This window comes from Marmota flaviventris, chromosome 6, assembly GCF_047511675.1.
Source record: "Marmota flaviventris isolate mMarFla1 chromosome 6, mMarFla1.hap1, whole genome shotgun sequence".
Classification (NCBI taxonomy): domain Eukaryota; kingdom Metazoa; phylum Chordata; class Mammalia; order Rodentia; family Sciuridae; genus Marmota; species Marmota flaviventris.
This window is the reverse complement of record NC_092503.1, coordinates 11,360,635-11,380,511: the sequence shown is the minus strand read 5'-3', so window position 1 is coordinate 11,380,511 and position 19,877 is coordinate 11,360,635. Positions and strand designations below refer to the sequence as shown.

The 19,877-nt window shown below is 40.8% G+C and overlaps 1 protein-coding gene across 1 annotated transcript in view; it reads right to left on the bottom strand.

Annotated features, from left to right (window-relative positions):
- Nox3 (NADPH oxidase 3) overlaps positions 1-9,745 on the bottom strand; it is a 53,363-nt gene extending 43,618 nt beyond the window's left edge. Inside the window, exons 1-4 of the mRNA XM_027939553.3 lie at positions 9,698-9,745; positions 9,013-9,108; positions 8,800-8,910; positions 7,791-7,875 (exon numbers count right to left, since the gene is read on the bottom strand). Of these exons, the coding sequence (XP_027795354.2) occupies positions 7,791-7,875; positions 8,800-8,910; positions 9,013-9,108; positions 9,698-9,745 (340 nt within the window). The remainder of the gene's footprint in view (positions 1-7,790; positions 7,876-8,799; positions 8,911-9,012; positions 9,109-9,697) is intronic.
- Positions 9,746-19,877: the final 10,132 nt, after the last annotated feature.

Sequence of the window (19,877 nt, the reverse complement as noted above, 5' to 3'; positions counted from 1 at the left end):
AATTCAACATAACAATTTTAAACATACAGTCTCTAGAAGTGGAATAGGTCTTATGATATCACAACATAATTATATATAAGATATAATGCTTAAATAAGACATGTGCATGTAGATAAAAGTATGAAATTTCTTAAGAAGGCAGAAAGCATTCCTCATACACTCTGATATATTTAATGATATACATGAATGATACCAGGATATATTGATTTTTGTTCTCTTTCAGACATTATATTGTCCATTCCTTCCTGTATATATTTTAGCATTTACGTATAGGTATACATATCCACATGTCTCGTGTATTTGAATGTGTTAGTCCTACTGTATTGAAATATACTAGTATTTATGGAACTAAAATACCCTCTCCATATTCTTGAAAAGTAAATTCTGTGCTTTCTAATTTTGAGAATGGGTGAATAAGATCAGGGACATAGATTATCTAGATGGCTGAGGATTCTGGGTCTGATGTTCCTCCACCTGTCTTGTGAAATCTTCTGGGCAGCCAGCAATCACAGTGTCTAGACAACTGCATGCTTTTGCTCTGGAACCCTAGTTGGGGAGCTGGTTGATACCTGCCTTTGTGATCAGACTCAGTTGAGGACTCATTTCCTGGGATTGGAATATAGGCAATTCCCCAGTTGATATCTCCTCTCTCTCTCTTCTATTATAGTCTATACCAGTTGTGGGTGAATTATGAGATTCTCCATGGTGGTCCACTGTAGGTGGAGGTGCGTAAGAGAAGGGGCAAATGCGACCAGCAGAAACTTCTAGAATATTGGTGTCATTTTGGTCCCTGTGGTCCTAATCACATATTTATTTAGAAATGCCATTTTCTATTTAGAAGAGATTTTCTGTTACCCTAGTCCTTTTTATCAGAACTATTGCCTTTTCTGCCTTGCAAAGTTTTACTCATGCTTTAAGACCTAATTCAGAAAGTTGTTTTCTGTTATAACTTCTCCACTTCCATAGGCACAGCTGATATTTTGATTACACGATTTCTCAGAAATGATTGTTGTGTTTATTTATGTTTGTGTCCCCAAGGGACTTTGACTCTTCGAGACTTAGTCCTCCTTAAAACTTTTGTGTGTGGCCCATTGCTTAGCACCAGCAAGTACTTAATAATTATTTTCTAAGTGGCTGTGATATTACAGAAAGGTAGAAGGGATAAAGAAAGAGTCAGGAAACCAATGGTTTCAATGTTGACTAGAGACGTATATCTGCTGGCATATATTTCTAGCACATTTTTCTTCAGGCTTTAATAAATTGAAAATCAAATCAAACATACTTTTAGTTGAGACCCCCCAAGGAAAGCAAGGCATACGATAGTGCTTCTGCATCTACGATGTTTGTTGCCTGTTTGTGAATTCAGTGAGGTTTGCATTGAAGAGAGTATATTTTCTCCTATGTGCTGCTATGGTTTGGGGGTAGTTTGGGGAAAGGTGTGTGTATTAGAAGCGTGGTCTCCAGTGTGACAATGTGGAGAGGGCCCTTTAAGAGGTGGGGCCTAGTGGAGGTCTTACTGGTGGCTCCCTGTGTCTGGCTTCCTGTCTCACCATTGCTGGCTCTCTCTCTCTCTCTCTGTGTGCTCCAGCCCTGGTGCCTCTGCCAGGAGGTGATGCAGCTATAGGGCTCTTGCCAGAGCTAGCACCATGTTGTTTGGAATTTACACCTCCAAAATGGTGAGCCAGTGCGTCTCTTTTCTTTATAAAGCACCCAGCCTTACTGTTTCTTTACAATAATGGATAATAGACTAATACATGAGCTTTGTTGACATGTGGCCATGGCTAGGAGAGAGCTGCCTCGTTTAGCCTCAACAGCCACAAAGCCAGAAAAGCTCCTCCAGCAGCCATCTCTTCCAAAATGCTGTACATACACTGGGAACTGTTTGCTAATTTGAACACACACATTGTCCGGCACTTCTAATTACTATTTTCTGATAATAACCTCAGAGTTGTTAAAAACAGGTGGGATTTCTCATATTTGAATGTCTACTCTACACCAGGCGTTGTTAGAAATGCATAGGCATATCATCCGATTAACCCTCAGGGATTAGTCTTGGTTCTATTGCATAGAGCAGTGTTCAGAAAGTTCATGGCAAAGGTGAGATAAAACCCTGTTTATGTGACTTCAGGGCCCCATCTTTTGACATATAGGCTTTACTGCTTTTTGGACTAAAAATATATTGCTCTGCCTTACTTTTTTCTCAGAACGGGGCTCTCCCACAAGTTTAGGTAAAGCTCTGTGAATGGCTTACTGATGCCCCTAATCTACCATTCTTAATTAAGGCTGATGACCCATGGTGACATTTGGTGTCCTTATTGTGAGCTAGTGTAACTGCCCCTTTGCCTACCACTTGAGATACCCGGGTGCTCCTCCTATTTCTGATTCTCCCAGCAGACACTAAGGCACTGCAGAGAAACTAGAGCTGTTCCCATTTTATAGAAATAGAAACCAAACTTCAGATTAAAATAAAATAAGTGACCAGTGTACTATTGCATAATCCACAGGGGACAGTCAGAAAGAGAATATGGAATAAATTCTCTTATATTCTTCTGTTTTTATAGCATTCCTCCCCCATGTAATGAGCTGTTGATCACAATCTGTTTTCTATTAGATTGATTTCCACATGAGGATTTGACACTGTTAAACTAAATTTAAGTGTGTGGATTGAATGAACAAAGATATTGAACTATTTATTTATTCTTATTGCCAGGTCTCTCCTAACAGAGCTGAAGAATCTAATGAAGTAGGATAAGAGAGCCCAGGACACTTTTCAAGAGGTGGCTTCTGAGGGAATAGGCTGAAAACCACTCTCCTCGGTATTTTTCACATATTTGAAATTCGTATCTTCAGTGTTTCTTTGCTTCAGCGCCTCCATTTTGTTTTTGCTTTACAAGGCAGAAGATGAAAGGTGGGATATTTTATCTGTCTCAGGAACTCTCAGAGTGAAAACTGCGTATGCCCATTTTTGTTTATCTAAACATTTCATTTTCCTTTTAGATCAGATCCTAATGTTATTGTGATCTTGGCTCAGAAATAAAGGTAGGCCAGCTACTCAATCCAGGGCTGCCGGGACTTCAGAGATGCCAGGGGAGGCGTTGTTCTTGTTCTTTTTTTCAGACATTGTATTTTCTGTTCTCTCTTTTGTACATTTTACTCTTTTAAAATACGAATAACCATGCTACCTATGTTATGGTGGCAGTTGCTCAAAAGATGTGATAAAATGTTGGTATGGCTTGACTTTTCTCTCTCAGTCGTCAGGATCATTTCACATATTAGATTTGTTGTTCGCATGCAGCACAAAGAACATGGAGGTGTTACCTAATTTCATTAAGCCCCGTTTTTTTTTTTTTTTTAATCTGTAAAGTGGGTGGATTGGAGGAAACTACAGTATATTTTAACTTCCTTCCAGCTATATAGCTCTGTATCTTTCTCTGAAGTTAATCAGGGATGTTTAAGATCCATAAAGGATCTTCAGACTACTATTAGAGTAATAGTGCAAATGTGAAATTCATGTTCTATATAGTTTTCAAAGTCAGCGCTGGTTTAGATGGGACTCGTCAGTCTTGCAGTAAATCCAGTGGAATCAACTACACAGGGGAGCTCTTTCTGTTGTCCCTATAGACTTTCCGTAGTACACACTGCTCTACCCTCCTTGGAAGAGCCAAGATGCAGAGGCCAGGACTGTAGCTCAGTGGTGGAACACCTGGCCTGGCATGGGACAGGCCCTGGGTTTGATCCCCAGTGTAAAAAACAAAAACAAAACAAAACAAAAAACCCCAAAAAAACAAAAGCAAAAAACTGAGATGCATAACCCACCCAAATGCTCCAGGCTAAAAGGTGCTATAACTGGGTCTTTCTACAATTTTATTTTCTCACCAAAGTACTTTTAAAAGAGAGTAGCAATCTTGGAAATACTACACATGCACATTTAATTGGTGTGTGAACTTCTGAGTTCAAATAAGGAGCTTTTACTGAACAGTGAACAACAAAAAAAAAAATCATAAAGGCTACAATTAGAGCCAGCTGCCCTGAGATAGTTCTTTTTCCTTCTTTCTTTCCTTCTTATTTTTCTGAAGATCAAAGGACACATAATAGAGGGGAATTTTGGAAGTGTGGTCAGTTCTAGCTGTCTCTCTGCCTGCCCGTCAGTGATAACAGTCATTTTGGAGTTAGTCACCTCCTAATTAAGCAGTCTTTGGAAACAGGGACCAGGACAAATCCTGAATGCACTTCTGCAGCCAGAATTTGGCAGAGACTTTGGAATTTGCGGTCTGATTTCTGCAGGAAGACCCACTGATTCTGGCACCCTGTGCCTGCTGTGTTTGTGAATTGAATTAGATCCTGTTGGGCAGGACTGGAGGTGGAGCGTCTTTGGGGCTCCCAGTCCCTCCAGCAGAACTGGTTAGTAGCAATTCTTTGGGGGTCGGGCCCTGAAGAGCTGGGGCTGTTGGTGCTCTTCTCTTCCTCAGGGGCCTCCAAATCTTTGCTTTTTCCAGAACCTTTATTCTGAGCTCTCTGCTCTCAAGTTGCCCCTGTTCTGTTTATTGATGTTTGTAAACTAATTTTAGCAACTCATCAGAAACTGCACCCAGGGTAATTGTGCACCCCTGAAACCTGGCAGACACAAGCCGTGGAATTTGCTGGAAAGAGCTGCCTAGGTCACTATTTACAGCCTCCTTTGATGGGAGCTCAGGCTCAAAGTGCTACTTTTCAATTGGAGGGGTCTTCAAGGTCTACCGTGGACCAGGGAATCCAGAAAGATCCACATTAATAAGAACGGAGAGGCTGTGAAAGTACGATTTTTATACCGGTGGGGTTATAGGTGCCTGAGCATGATTTATTAGTGTTTGAAGAATGCTCCGGCAGCTCTTATCATAGGCAGGCAAGCAGGGAGGCAGGAAGCCAGAAGAAGAAGGGCTCCTGTCACTGCGTTTTCGGTGATGCCCTTGATTATAGAGACCATTGTTTCTCCCCTTCCCTCCTCCTCCCTAGCCTACTTCCACCAGTCTCTAATTACATCCTTTAATGATCTGACCAATTAAAGCCTGCAGTTCAACTTGGAGGGGAACGGATGAGAAATTAGAGTCTGGCACGCAAACTTCAATGTGGATGCACTTCTCCCAAGGTTACACACCTCTATTAAGCCAGTCGACTATTTGAAAAGCAGCATAATGGGCGAGGCTAATAAAATAAGCGCAGGGACATTGCAGCTGCTCTCCTGTGAATGCACCAGAAGGACAAAATGTGGAAAGCAAGGTGTAGCTATGAAACCAGGGTTTAGCTTGTCTTTTTTTTTTTTTTTCCTTCCTAAAAGCACAGTTGCCAGCCGCGTTGCGTAGTTGATGTGAAATGTAATAATTGCTTTGTCAGGCTTTGGGAGAAGCGGAGAGCTTTCTTTCCACCTTCCTGCCTTTGCCTGGGAAGCAAACCACAACAGCGCGCTGGTTGCCATGGAGGTGTGGACGAGGGGGGCGCGTGGCTCTCAGATGCAGCTTTGACTCTGCTGGGAGAGCCTGGGGGATGTTTGGGAGCCTGGCAGAGCACTGGTGGTTCAAGAGGAAGTGGGCTGGGAAGAATGCTTGATGCTCTCCAGGGATTTGTGAGGGAAGAGGGAGAAAGAACGTCCTGCTGTCCATAGTTGCAGCAGAATGTGAACTTCTTATCTTGAACAATGGGTGTCATTTTGAGCCACTTCATGCCCCCTTCTCTGTGTTTCATCCACCCAAAGCTGCTCCTGGCTCTCTGAGCAACTCTTGTACTTGGGTCTTATACCTTTCCCAGTAGTTCCTTCAACCTCATGTCTATTGCCAAATCCCACTTATCCTCAGTTTGACCACATCTGTTGAGGATGTGCTATGTGACAGGGACCGCGGAAGTCAACGTGCATAAGGCACATCAGAGTCTGAGGATTGTCGCTCTGAGGTAGGAAGTGTGACCTCAGTCTAGAGGGGAGAGGGCCAGCCCTGAGTAAGTAGACCAGGATATGGTGATATGTGCATGCACTTCTCCCAGGGTTACACACATCCTCCAGTGAGGATGAAGAAGGAGAGGTGGAGCACTTCAGGTAAAGGGAATGCCATGAGCAGAGGTCCAGAATGCTCTGAAGGGCAAAGTCCAGTGGGGTATGGTAGGGACCCAGATGGGGCCGTAGAATCCGACTGCCAGGCTGCTGAGCTTGGGTTTGATCTTATCTGCAGTAGCAGCAAGTGCCAGTCCTGGCAATAATCTGCACATCTCATTGAGATGCATGAATTGTTATTACCGTTCTTTTAATTCCGTAGAAGACATAAAAAGTTTAATCTGACATCATACAACCAACCATTAGCCCAGGCTTTCAATAGCTTGATCATGGGGTTCTAGTGCTGCTGCTGGTTCTAGTGACTGAAGGATGCTCCATGGTAAAAGACCTGGCCACCCTTGTTTCAGAAGGCTGCAGCTGCTGTCAGGGTGTCCTGCACACGGGAGACATTCGGTGCATATTCAGTGTACAAAAATGAGGACTCTTAAGGTTTTAAAGGAAGCCTAGAGATTCTTTGAATTCCTTTTCTGAGGAGCCTACCAAGCTTTCTGGCCTCTGCTTGGACACTGCCCACAACAGAGAACTCAATGCCCTGAGGGGGCTCTAAATATCATTTTAGATAAGTTTCAAGGTGTGGAAAAGACTTGCTTTCTAAGCTGAAATTTGCTTCCCTGCCTCCATTCCTCACGCATTCACTTATCCATCAAAAGTTGTAGGCTTTGGGTCACCATGTGAATAAGCCTTGCTCTTTGCCCCCCATCCCTCAGTTGATTTTCTCTAGGACATGATGTCTTTGTACCCTTATCTCTTAACAAACCACAAAGACCCTCTGCAAAGCATTTCTCTGGGTTGGTTTAATCTGGCATTGAAGACAATCAATGGGGAGAATCTTCCCCTGATGTCTGACTGCACACCCAAAGTTGTGTTAATTGGCACTCGGGCACCGTCTGTCATGTCTTGTTGCTTAATTAAATTCACATTTGTTTTGAGTGTTCCTTTTACTCTGCTATTTTTTATGCATGAGAGGATAAAAACAAATGAGGAAAACATTTTATAGTTAAATTAGTTTGAGGGAAACGGTCCTGAATCATAACTCTTTATTGTTCTGATGGCCTTTTATTCCAGTGTCTGTTTTCCAACAAAACCACAATGCGGTTGATGATTTCCCTGCTTTCTCTCTTCCTGACCAGGGTCTAACCTTGGCCTGGGCTGCTAATTTGTACCGGACAGCCGCCTTGCCTTCTTGAATTAGAAGTATAATAATAACAACAGGACTTTATATGCCAATAAAGATTCCCATCTCTTCAAGATATTTCACAAATCCACTGGCTCAGTACTCTTCAGACTGAGCTCAGTACTCTCCTTCATATGACCTTCCTTTCTTTTTTTCTGTCTCTGATACCATTTGGTAGTCATTTTCCTATAACTCTGAGAGCTTGAGCACAGGTCAATTTTATTTCTAATGTAAATTACATTGAATAACAAGTGTTCATTTATCAAGTAGGTATTTGTCTCTGAATTATCAACAAGAGAAGCTATTTACAAATGAACAGGAAATCTCACCAACTTTCATAAATTTAAAGTTGTTGTATGGAACAATCTATATAAGAGTATAATCCAGAAATAAAAAAAAAACCCATTCGTATATGGTTTATCTATCAGATGGATGGTAAAGATTTCTTTTACTTAAGGGTGAGACTTGATGGAGGGATTAAAATCAGGTTTGACATTAGGTATTATAAAATCCATTTTGCAATTAATAAGTACTTACTTGCATTAACAGCTATCCCATAGGCAACCAGTTTGTGGAATTTGAGGTTTTTGTCTAATTGCCTTCTCCAGGGTCCTTTGCAGCACTAGATAAAAACAAATAAGTAAAAGCCCAATTCAGGGGAAGGTCCCAGTGACAACCTTGTCTTAAGAGTTAAGAGAGCAGGACTCAGTTCTGCTGCTAAATTTCTCAGGGTGAGACTACAGGATGTGAAAGTTAGCAGCAATTAGTCATACAGCAAAACAAAAGATTATTATTTGTTTTCTTGAAATTTCAACTCAATAAAAATTATTGAGTTGGTAGTTTTCTGGCTATAATTAACAACTCTCAAATAAGGGTTCTCTATGCATGCTTGAATGCAATTTCTTTATTTAGAAACTGGAGGTGATGGCCTTCCTCCTCATCCATGGGGTTTAAGTAATCTATAAATTATTCCTCACTATGCAGAAGGGCACTATATTCATGTATATCCAATATTCATAAAATGATTACGAAAATAAATTGATCATGATGTAAAGGTTATCAAAGGCCTCATTTTCCGTATGTTATTCTGTTTCAGATGGAACACAGTTAAGGTACTCAGTGCAATGACACTACTGTAATTAGGAAATGTCCCGATATGCCAGGGAGATGTTAAAATCTACGTACTGAGATTCATGTACCATGATTGTGTTTGGGTGAGAACTCAAATGTCTCCTGGGTGGCTCATCTCAACTGTATATTTGTCCTCTTTCAGTCAGAAACGGTACCAGCCCAAGCTGTTGTAATGCTTCCATCTCCACGGAGCAAATGTACCCACAAGAGGTGGAGCTGCGAAGGAGGCCAATGGCAAAAGCCAAAGCCACATGAAACTGGTTTTCAGCTTTACCTCTTCTTTCCTCTCGTGCAGAGAAACAAACCTAAGCTTAAGGAGGATTCCTGGGTATGGCTAAGTACATGTTTGTCTTCAGTAGCCTTATGTTAGTTAAGTTGTAACAACTTAGATGATTTCAAATATTTTAGTACTTACAGTGCTTGCTCCTCTCATGAATGAAATCAGGTTCCGACTGACAGGTAACAGAATTAGCATGCAGTTAAAATTCAGACACAGTGCCGATGCTCGTGCCCACGCCAGAGTCGACTGTCCATAGGTGAAGACACAAAAAAGATACCGTGAAGACGAGGGAGACTGGGACAACAGATGCTCTCTGGAACAGTAATGCCTAGGGCCAACTCTACTTACGCCCAGCATTGCTCGGGTGTAGTGGAAAGACTCCTCCTCTTCATACCAAAGGAAAGTATCGATAAACAGATATAAATTCACTCCCAGCCATAAGACCTAGAGTTGAACGAAAAGAGAACCCATCAATGCTATCTTCAACCTTTCCTCCACTTAGAATTACTAATTCTTTTGAAATGTAACAAAGAGCATATCCATATTAATCAGAATTGCTCCACGTATTTATTTCTCACAGGTCAGTTTTTTGCAGAGATCACAATGATAAAGAATGATGAACTTGGTTTTAGACACCTAGGTCAACCTCCAGTAATTTAACGAAAACTACAAAACCTTCTTAGTCAACACGGCTTGGCAGACAACAAGGAGGAAATCTTTTAAGGTGCTCTAGAAACATTCCAATTTCATAGACTAATTCAAAGACTTCACTTGATTTAGAGAAACCCTCATACATTATGCGAAAACAAACCACTTGACTTTAAAAATAATTAAAAATGAACTCAGTCGGAAAACAACTTTGCACGATTCTATAAGGATAAATTAAATACATCTGCTGAATTTTTTCTAGCAAGTTTTAGTCTTTTTAACTGAAGTAATGTTTCAAGACTTCTAAAGTCTCTAGAAGTCCTCCCAACAATCAGTCTCTTGAGTATGTACATTTAAGGCAAACTGACAAAAAAATGACACTTACTACTATCGTGATGGACAGACTCTCATTCAAAATCCAGCAGCCCCTCATGGCCATTTTCCTCTTTGCCATTAGCCGTTGACTCCTTGCAGTCACCTGAGCCTGGATGTGTGTGCTGAAGAGGGTCACCCTTCTCAATCACTTTGCCTTTTTGTCTTGGGAAGCACCTACTGGATTCAAGGAATTTCTAATTAAGGACTGCCTGCCACAGGCAATCAGCACGCTGACATGCCTCCTGACCTGGGTAAATACAAGGCGGGTCTCTGTCTAGTGATTCCTTTCTTCAAAGATTTCATAAGAAAAGAAAGCTTGTTTTATTAACTTGTCCTCTTGTACTTTATACCCCATTCATTTTCTACACGATTGCAGTCTCGATGGCAATAAGTCCACATGTAAAACTGGGAAATAGCGCGGGGGCTGCAGGAGGCACGCAGGGGAACGCTTTGACGTAGCTTCCTCTACTTTGTTTTTACTTCTTTGCTTCTTCCCCCCTCTTTCCAAAAAGGTCTCCAGAGAAGATATGGAGTGGGGGCTAAATATGATCAAATGGTGGAATATGGTGGGGAAAAAAGATTCTAAGAAAAATCACAGATAGGAAAAGTCTTACAAATCTAAAAGTGTGATTATTATTAAAAAATGAGCTTTTTATGGGGGTGGGGTGGGGTGATTGATGGAATAGAACCCATTCCCTGCCCCCCCCCCCCAAGCCGACTTAGTGCACAGGGAGGCAAGTGAGACTATCTTCTCATACTTGGACAATACCTGAAGTCGCTGCATTTGAGCCTGATCATTCTCTGATTTTGTGTTGTCAAAGTTATTATAATACAATGATTATGTGTCTATTCTGGTAGGCAGAGTTATCCCAATTGAAGCAATTCTCTGGCTAGTTCTGGCTCAAGTGTTTCATTTAAAAATTTCAGATAATTAAGATGAAAATAGGAGATTTGTATCATTGGGATAATTGCCAAAGCTTTCTGTGTTTTCCTAGGGTAGATCAATTTCATTGTCCTAAAATAATTATTTTTTTTAAATTGTAAATCTTGTAAGGACAGTCACTGTGAATAATTTTGACCCGTATGTATACTAGCACTTAGTTAAGAACTTTTCAAGTTTTGTCTAATTAAATCATCCATTGCCTCTAGCAGGTAGACAGTATGAGCCCCATTACACTAATGTAGAAAGAAGCTCCAATGAAACCACTTGCTGAAGGAGTGATGCGCTTGAATTCAGTTCTCTCCGATTCTAGCTTTTTAAATTTTGTCCATTACCTTTTAATGCTTTATTTATAAACTCCTAGTATATGGATCTGTGCATAAAAGCTACCTAATAGATACACATTTCAGTCCTATAAATCAGAAGTAATGTAAGTTGTAGGAATTCATTTAATTTACAAATTTTGAATATGTTGTCATGTGTGATGAAGTTATTTCTATATAATGCAGTGAATGATCAAACAGTAAACATAAGTCATCATTAATCATATATTTTTTTATCCTACATTTTGTGAGGCTTTGATATCTTGGAGCCTGCAGTGGTTGGAATGCGTCCCCAAACTTGTTGCCAACTTGATCCTCAGTGGGACGGTGTTGGGAGGTGGGGACTAATGCAAGGTAATGAGGTCAGGATCCGTTAATGGATTGATGCCATTATTATGAGTGTGTGTTCCATATAAAAGGAAAAGTCAGGCCCTCATTTTGCACTCTCTCTCTCTCTCACCCTCTCTTTGCCCTTCCACCATGGCTGGAAGTTAACAGTTAGTCAATTCCAAGCTACTTGCCTGTGAACACTCCTTTAAAATCCAAAGTAACCAATACAATGCAGTGTTCATACCTCCCAGCCACCTCCTTTATCAGATGCTCACACACCAAGCCAACTTTTTCTCTCTCCTCAGTCATCCCAGGTCAGGTACTGGTGACAGCTAGCTGGTGACCACCTATTGCTCAGAGCCTCCTGCAGTTATTCAAACTATCCAATCCTAGGCCCACTCCAATGCTGATAACACCTTGCTCCTTCTTCCTGTGGAAATCACAATAAAACTTTGGGTCCATAGTTTCCCTTTGATTCTTCTAATTCCTGATCAGTCTGGTGCTTTCCTACATGGCCCTGAGTGACATGGGGTGGCCCTACTCTTGGGACTAATAAGTAATAAACACTTCTTTCAAAGTAGATGTCTTTATGTCTGTTGTCTTACCACACCTGAGTATAAGTCCCAGATACCTTTATGGGGGTTAGGGATTGAACTCGGGGTGCTCGACCTCTGAGCCACATCCCCTGCCCTATTTTGTATTTTATTTAGAGACAGGGTCTCACTAAGTTGCTTAGGGCCTCACTATTGCTGAGGCTGGCTTTGAACTCATGATCCTCCTGCCTTAGCCTCCAGAGTCACTGGGATTATAGGTATGCACCACTGTGCTCGGCCGGTTACATTTTGAAACATCTTTATCTCTAAACATGGAGAGATTTAGAATCACAGTTTGAACATTTTGATGAAGAAGTGAACTTTCTCCTTGCCATCCAGCCCTGACTATGAGTTACTATTTTGAGCCTCAGTTTCTGCATTATTTAATGGTATTAATTATAATGCCTACCTCCTATAGTCAATGTTACTGCTTCTTTACCTGTGCATACACACACGTACACAAAAACATACCAAAACCACAGGTAAGCAAGATGGTGCTTCTTTTGGAGAAGTCATAGGTTTCATAGTAAAAAATGTTATAGATTTATTTCTCCTTAGAAAAAGGCATTATGTTTTAAGATTTTCCCCTCTAGAAATGTATAAAAGCACAGGTATTTTGGCAGCATTCACTTGAGATAAGAGTGCAGTTAGTGAAATATCTTCAGTAGTTTCTTTAACAACAAGCAATATGAAGATGTGGTCTTTATATTGAATTCTTTAAGCCAATAATCTTCTATGATGAAATGATTTGTTATTTCTGAAGTGTTTAGGATTTACATATCTTAGAAGCCTTCTTCAATTGAGTTATAAAAGTCAATTCAGAGAGAACACATCCAGAATTTTATAATATCTTCTATTTTCGATTCAATGAGTGTGAAGAAGAGTTAAAATTTCCCAGCCTTCTGTACACTATTATAAATGAGAGACATATATTGATCTTCTTGGTTTGGATCCCTAATGTCCCCCAAAAGCTATGTGTTAAAGGCTTGTTTGCCAGACTATGGCACTAGGAGGTGGGGATCTAGTGGAAAGAAGTTAGATCCCTGGAGCCAGGCCCTTGAAGGGGATATTGGGACTCTAGCCTCTTCCTCTCTGTCTTTTTACTTCCTGGCCAGTACAGGTGAACAGACCTCTGTACATGCTCCCCGCCATGATGTTCTGCCTCACCACTGGCTCAAAGACTTGGTGCTAAGAGATCATGGACTGTTAAAACCTCTGAAATCATGGGCTAGAAGAAGCATTTCTTGGTTCTAAGTTGTTTATTGTAGGTATTTTGTCACAGCAACAGTAAGCTAACACATGCTGAGGAATAATGTATAATCACTGTTTTGTTAGTTGCTTAAGATATTTCTAGTACTACAGCAAAAATACTACTTAAAAGTCTTTGTTTAAAATTTGATCTTTATATGCTTCATCCTTATTCCTAAAATGTGATTTGTTGATTCCTCATTTTGAATATGTAAAGAACATCATGTTTTAGTGTAACTACTATTTACTTATAGAATACAACATTTCTTAATGGTTGTATTATGAAAATATGACTCATGATTTAGCTTGAATATTTTCTTCATAAATTTTATTTTTGTAGAACTTGGAATGATTTTTAGCTGACTCATATCAAAGAATCATAAGTAAATTTTAAATTATGTTCAAATTCATTCAGGGCTCAGTAATTTTGCATACCAAAGTCCAATTCAGTCTAACCTTCAGGGTCCTTTATGAAAACACTCAATTTTCACAAAGGAGACATTGGGTTACTCTTATTATTTGTTAACCTACCTGGTAAAAATTTGAGGGGTGCGTATCATGCCTGAAAGGGCTGCCTCCGTTTTTACTTTGTTGAAGGAATCTATATAGATGCAGATTACAAGTTAAATAAAGACTGAACATTTTCAAAGAACCAGGGACAGATTAAAGGGGCTACTTTAAGCAGGAAGGAAATTGTGCAAAATCTCTAAAATGATATAAACGCTTAGCATTTGATCTATTTTTTTCTAATTATTTTCATCACTAATAGGCGGTGCCTCTCCCATGTTTCAGAATTGTCTCAGAAGAAGTGAAATTTGCCTTGTTTGCAAGGTGGTGCTTTCTCTGATTGAATGGGTTTACTGGTTGGCTCTCCCAGCCCACCACAAAAGAGGAGGGGGATTTTGTTCTCCTAAAGCTCACCAATAGCAATTCTTCATAGTGGAGGGAGTCAAGGGGGATAGAGCAAATGTTTGCAAAGGCAGGTTAATTGCTCTTATGTTTGAATGCAGACTGTCCTAACCTTGCTGGATTTCTGGACTGGATTCATTCTATTACATTTTTAGTTTTGTTTTATTTTTTAGTTTCTTAGTTGATCAGTTGACCCAACAAAGAAACACTTTGATCTTCAAGGGCAAGATTGATCACCTCGTAGCTTCTGCTGCTGCATACTAAAATCTAGGTTCCCTATAGATACAGCAGCGTTCATAGAGTATAAAAATAGCATTGCCAAATGAGCTTCTTCTAAGCATTAAACATGTTCTTGCCTTTTCCTAAAAGCATATATAAACATTTAAGCGTTAAGGTGAAAAGAGATGAAAAAATAAAGAAAAAAATTGCTCACACATGTAATTCCCAATACTTACATGATTATTTTGAGAAGCATTTATTGTGACAATTATGTAATTATGTTGAATAAATCATGTTGCATGAATTCCATCTTAAAGGAAAAGCAGAATAAAAGAAAAAAGTGAAGAAAGCATACATATGAAAATAGCTGAGTTTAAAATAAATCTAATTAAATCTATGACTAATAACCTAACTTTTGTCAATTTAAGTGTACTGTGTATTTATTTTAGCAAGTATGTTTTTTATAATACCTCTTTTAAATGGCTTGTATCACAAACATACTTGATTCTCCTGAGTTTGAGCTTTCTCCCCTCCCCTGCCTCATGATTCTTAGGTTTATCCAACGCACTAGCAATTTCAAATGAATACCCGCCGAGATCACTGCTTATGTGCATCACACAATCTTAGGCACAGGGGGGTTTTGAGGTCTTGCTTCTGCTATTGAGAACCTGTGACACTAGGGAGGTGACGGGGACATATGCAAGGACTGAAGAATCATGTAAAAGTGAGGGCATCCTGAGTGGTAAAGATCGCACACTTGGGGACTCCCGAGCATGGAGAGAGTGACAATCTTCTTTTTCTGGTCCTCTGAGCCCAGAACTTCAGTGATTTGTTGGCTTTCCCATATCCCTGCCTTCATCTTCCTCAATGCTCACAGACACTTGCAGCACATTTCTTCTTCCCGTGTGCCAAGTCACTAAACCCTTCTTGAAATCGTTGGGAGAATCGTTCTTATGAACCTGAAGACTCATAAGAAACCAGAGTGACTAATTCAACATTTCTTACCCTTAACTGAAAGGCACCATTCAAACTCTCCTATTTGTTGGTTTTAATTTCTTGGTTTAAAAATCCAACAAAAGCCAGGATTATCCTGCTCTTTAAATATTATATATTGTGTCTAGCACACATCAGAAGTTAATTAATGTTAAATAAGAAATACAGAACCACATCCATTTCTGCGCTTCTCAGCACAAGACAATTCTATACAAACCCCCACACAGAGTGGTGGGGATTCTAAAGCAGTCAGTGGCTTTCATTAAAGTTTGAAAGCACAAGGAAAAGTTCTCCTTTCCGGGTAGTGAATCATTTCAACCTCTGAGTTCAGGAAAATTGAAAGTTTAAGAAGTCTAGTCGAGAAATCCCTTCTTTGCATATCCAAGCTGTTCATCTCTCAAAAGTCAAAGTGGATGCCAGAATTCCATAGATTTCATTTTTCAAGATGAACATTCATATTTGAACATATTTCAAGCCAGATGGTTTACAGTTCATGTATTTGTTGGCATTTTCCTGCCACAACAACTAAATATTGAAGACACATATTTGTGATGAGAAGAGCACTTCCAACCACCCTTTTCCCGCTGCTCTTTCACGCTGCGTGCACAGCGGCCCCCCAGCCTCCCTCCGTGCCTGCTGCCGCCGAGGCTCTGCGGAGGCAGACGGTGAATTACACCCATTTGATTTAATAGACACGGGATAGGTGAAATAACATAAAACAACCCTCCTGCAAATAAATACTTCTTGCAACACTCATCAATTTTCCGGTAGCAAATAAGAAGGCAAATGAACATGTATTGAAATTCTCTGTTTTCACCATCCGTTTGGACAAGCCGGAAAGTTTACTTTCCATCTTTTTGGAAATTCACAAGCCAAGTCTGCCAAACTGTGGGATTGTTTGACCAGAGTTCAGAAAAGAACAGGAAGCCACAAAGGTTTTATTCATTTTTATTTTTTAAATAAAACCATCAGACATGAAATTCTGAGCTGGGGGAAGAGCTCACGTGTGTCTTCAAGGACGCCAACGTCAGTCATCGCGGGCGCTGGTGTCCCTCTTCCAGGATGAAGTCGGGTTTTTGTTCATTTGTCATCTCGTGCAATTTAGTATTTTTTTCCCTACCCAACTGTTAATGTGGGTATTGTTAGTATTTTAAAGGTTCATTTTGTTGACAAAAGGCCATTAGGAAGCTAAATCAAGACAATACAATTTTTTTTTAAATGAAAAAGAAGCACACGGTCATCATCCAGTGACCCAGGACAGGCACACACAAACAGACGCAGCAATTCTTTTTAGTGATGGTTTGCAGGGTCCCATGTTTTGAATAAATATTCCTAGAATTATGATTCTCAAGATGTGAGTGAATGCTTAGGGTTCATTTACTGCCATTTTCTCATGTTGAAGAGAAAACAGAGACCAGAGAAGTTAAGGGACAAGGTTAAGGTCATACTTGTGGTTAGTGGAGAAATGAGACTGAAGTTGAGTGGTCAGTTTCGTTGGCTAGTTTTTTTTTTTTTTTAAACCTCTGCTTTCCTGTCTTTGCTATATACAGTGGACAGAGAAGAAGGAATCAGCAGAAGTCACCTCCTGAGAGCTCACTCAGAAGTGGGATCCCAGGCAGTGGAACCTGGAAGTGCTAATAGGAGGACCTTTCCACTTTCCAAAAGCCAGGAAAATGGGTATTTTGGGAGGGTCTTTCAGAAGCCAGGCATCTTATATGCTGGATACGTAACCCTCACAGAGTTATGAGGAGGTACCGTAAGCACGGTGTTATAGATGAGGATGTGAAGATTCAGAGAGGCTACAGAACTCTCCTCAGATGTAGAGGGGAAGCCGAGTTGTGAGCTCATCATACCCAAAGCCTAGTCTTGTGGTCTGCCTGCCCGGCCTTGTCACTTCTGAGTCCCAAGCACAGATGCTTAATGACAACACCTGATGACAACTTCCCTTATCTGCATGAGTGCTTCTGTTTTGATTGGCGTCCAGAGCTACAGGCGTTTTATGGTGGCCTGGCTGATTAACTTGAATCAATAAAGAAAAAAATGTTATTCAGAATGACTGGAGTCATTAAGCTGTGTTTTCAGTCCCGTGGAAAGAGAGGATCAGTCATCGGGTGCTACTCTGCTCTCCCTCACTGACAGCGCAGCTCTTGAGAGAGTGTACATTTAATATCAAATATTTAAACATGGTGCTTAAAATGTGAATTTTCCCAAGTGAAGAACGTGACTTCATAGGACAGTGACCTGAAGAATTGCCTTGTTCGTGCTATGTAATTTAAAAGTAAAATTTATTGTCCCCATTCCCATATCTTAGCAGTTCTTTTTGCCAAGAATAAGAAATAAAGTAATTGCTCAAGACCCATATTAGAGTGTTTAGAGGACGGGATTGAACTCAACCTCATGCAGGCTAGGCAAGGACTCTACCACCAGCTACACATCTAGCCTCGGAATCTTCAACGAGAGCAAAGAACTCTTTGTAAACATGTTGAAAATCAGGTGTATTGGGCTAGAGTTGCTTGTGGTGCCTGGCTCCTCTCTATGGTGTCATCCCTCCAAGCTAATTTAAGTTTCATTGGAGTTGCAGGTGCTACAAATTGACGGTCCCTAATTGTAGATCTTCAATTTTTCAGTTCAAAGTCTTTTCTAGGAGGTTGCGGCCCCTGGATTCTACAGGTGAGGTATCATGACTGTGTATCATTTGATTAATGGATATTGGTTGTGACTAAAACAAGTTTGGAATTTGTAGGGCAGGTCAGAAAGTGAGGTAAGAATTGATACTGCACAGCTGGCTGAAGGCTCAGGCAAGGCAGGATTTCTCTCTTGTTCTCTTAAGAATTCCTTCTACGTGGAAGAGCTCAATCTTTGCTTATAAGGCTTTCACTGATTGGGTGAGAGTCACCCATACATAAGAGTAACCTGTTTTGCTCTAAGTCTACTGATTGACATGTCAATCATCTCTTAAAACAAAACAAAACAAAACAATACCTTCAAGGCAACATCTGTATTGTGGCTGGCCAAACAACTGGGACCATAGCTTAGTCAAGTGGACATGTAAAATTAACAATCCCCTGCCTTATACATTCAACCCTTTTTGAGGATCAGTTTAAATATGATCTCCTCTGTAAGATGTCTTCCCCTGAAATAACTCGAGTCTAGTGTGGAAGGTTATAAAAAAAAGGTGTGGTTGCACAGCAGTACCACCAGGGGGCAACAGCCTGCTCATCTTGGGGAATAAGGAAGAGACACATTTCAGGGATTTGTAATTTAATCAGGAAGGAAAAAATATGAAGGGTCTTCCAGGGAGGGAAGCCAACATTTTGTCACTGTGACAAAATACCTGAGAAAAACAACATAAAGGAGGAAAGATTTATTTTGATTCACAGTTTCCATAGTCGCTTGGCCCTATCACTGTGGGTTTGTGGAAAGGCAGACTATCATGGAAGGGAGGGTTTGGTGGCGCAAAGGTGCTCACCTCATGGCAGCCAGAAAGGAAAGAGAAATGGAGAAAGGAAGAGGCCAGGGAGAAGATACATCAACAAGGGCCCATCCCCAAGGACCCACTCCCTTCCAACTAGCCCCCAACTCCTAAAGTGTCCACTACCTCTCAGTCCCTTCAGATCATCAGTGGATTAATCTGCTGATGAGGTTGGAACCTCAAGAGCCAATCATTTCCCAAAAGTCCCATTTCTGATCATTGCTGCATGGCAGGCCAAGTCTTCAGCCCCTGAGCCTCTGGGAGGCATTCCAGATTTAACCATAAAGCAGGGGGAGCCGCAGTTGCAAAAGCAGTCACAAAACCACAGGGGTGTGAGGGAAGGGCAAGCAGATAAAGAGGTCAAAGGTGAAGACCAGAAGGTGAGAAGAGACATGGAGAGATAGCCAGGGCCAGGTCACTCAGTATCCTGGGGGACATCATTACAAATTACCATGAAGTCGGCAGCTTCAAATAGCAGATTTTATTCTCTTACAGTTCTGGAGGTCAGAAATCTAAAATCAAGGTGTTGTAAGTGTTTCTTCTCTCCATGGGCACCTAGGGAAAATCCCTTCCATGCCTCTCTTGAAGTTTTAGTGACTGTTGGAAATCCTTGACCTTCCTTGGTGTGTTAATCAGCTTTCTGTCTCTGTAACAAAACACCCGAGACAGTCAAGTTAAGAGGAGAAAAGAAAAAAAAAAAAAAAAAAAAAAGAGGAGAAAAGGTTTATTTTGGCTCATGGTCTCAGAGGTTTCTGTCCATGGTTACTTGGGGAAGAAGAGAGAGCGGAGGAGAGCTGAGGGAACAAAGGCCAGTTTCCCAACATTCTTTTCAAGGGCACGCGCCCAAGGACCTAACTTTCTTTCCCTGGGCTCCACCTCCTAAAGTTCCAGCATCTCTTAATAGTGTCACTATTGAGGTGGCACCAAGGTACTAAGCCTTTAGTATCATGGCCTTTGGGGACATTTAAGATCCATCCAATAGTGCCTGGCTTGGGGCAGCATAACTCAGTTTCCTTTGTTCTGACATGGTCTGCTTCCCTCTGGGTGTATCTGTGTCTTCTCCTTTTCTGTCTTTTTCAAGGTCACTCACTATGTATAAGACCGCCCTCATCCAGGGTGGTGTCTCCTTGAGAGACCTCGATTATATCTCAAAGATCCTTATT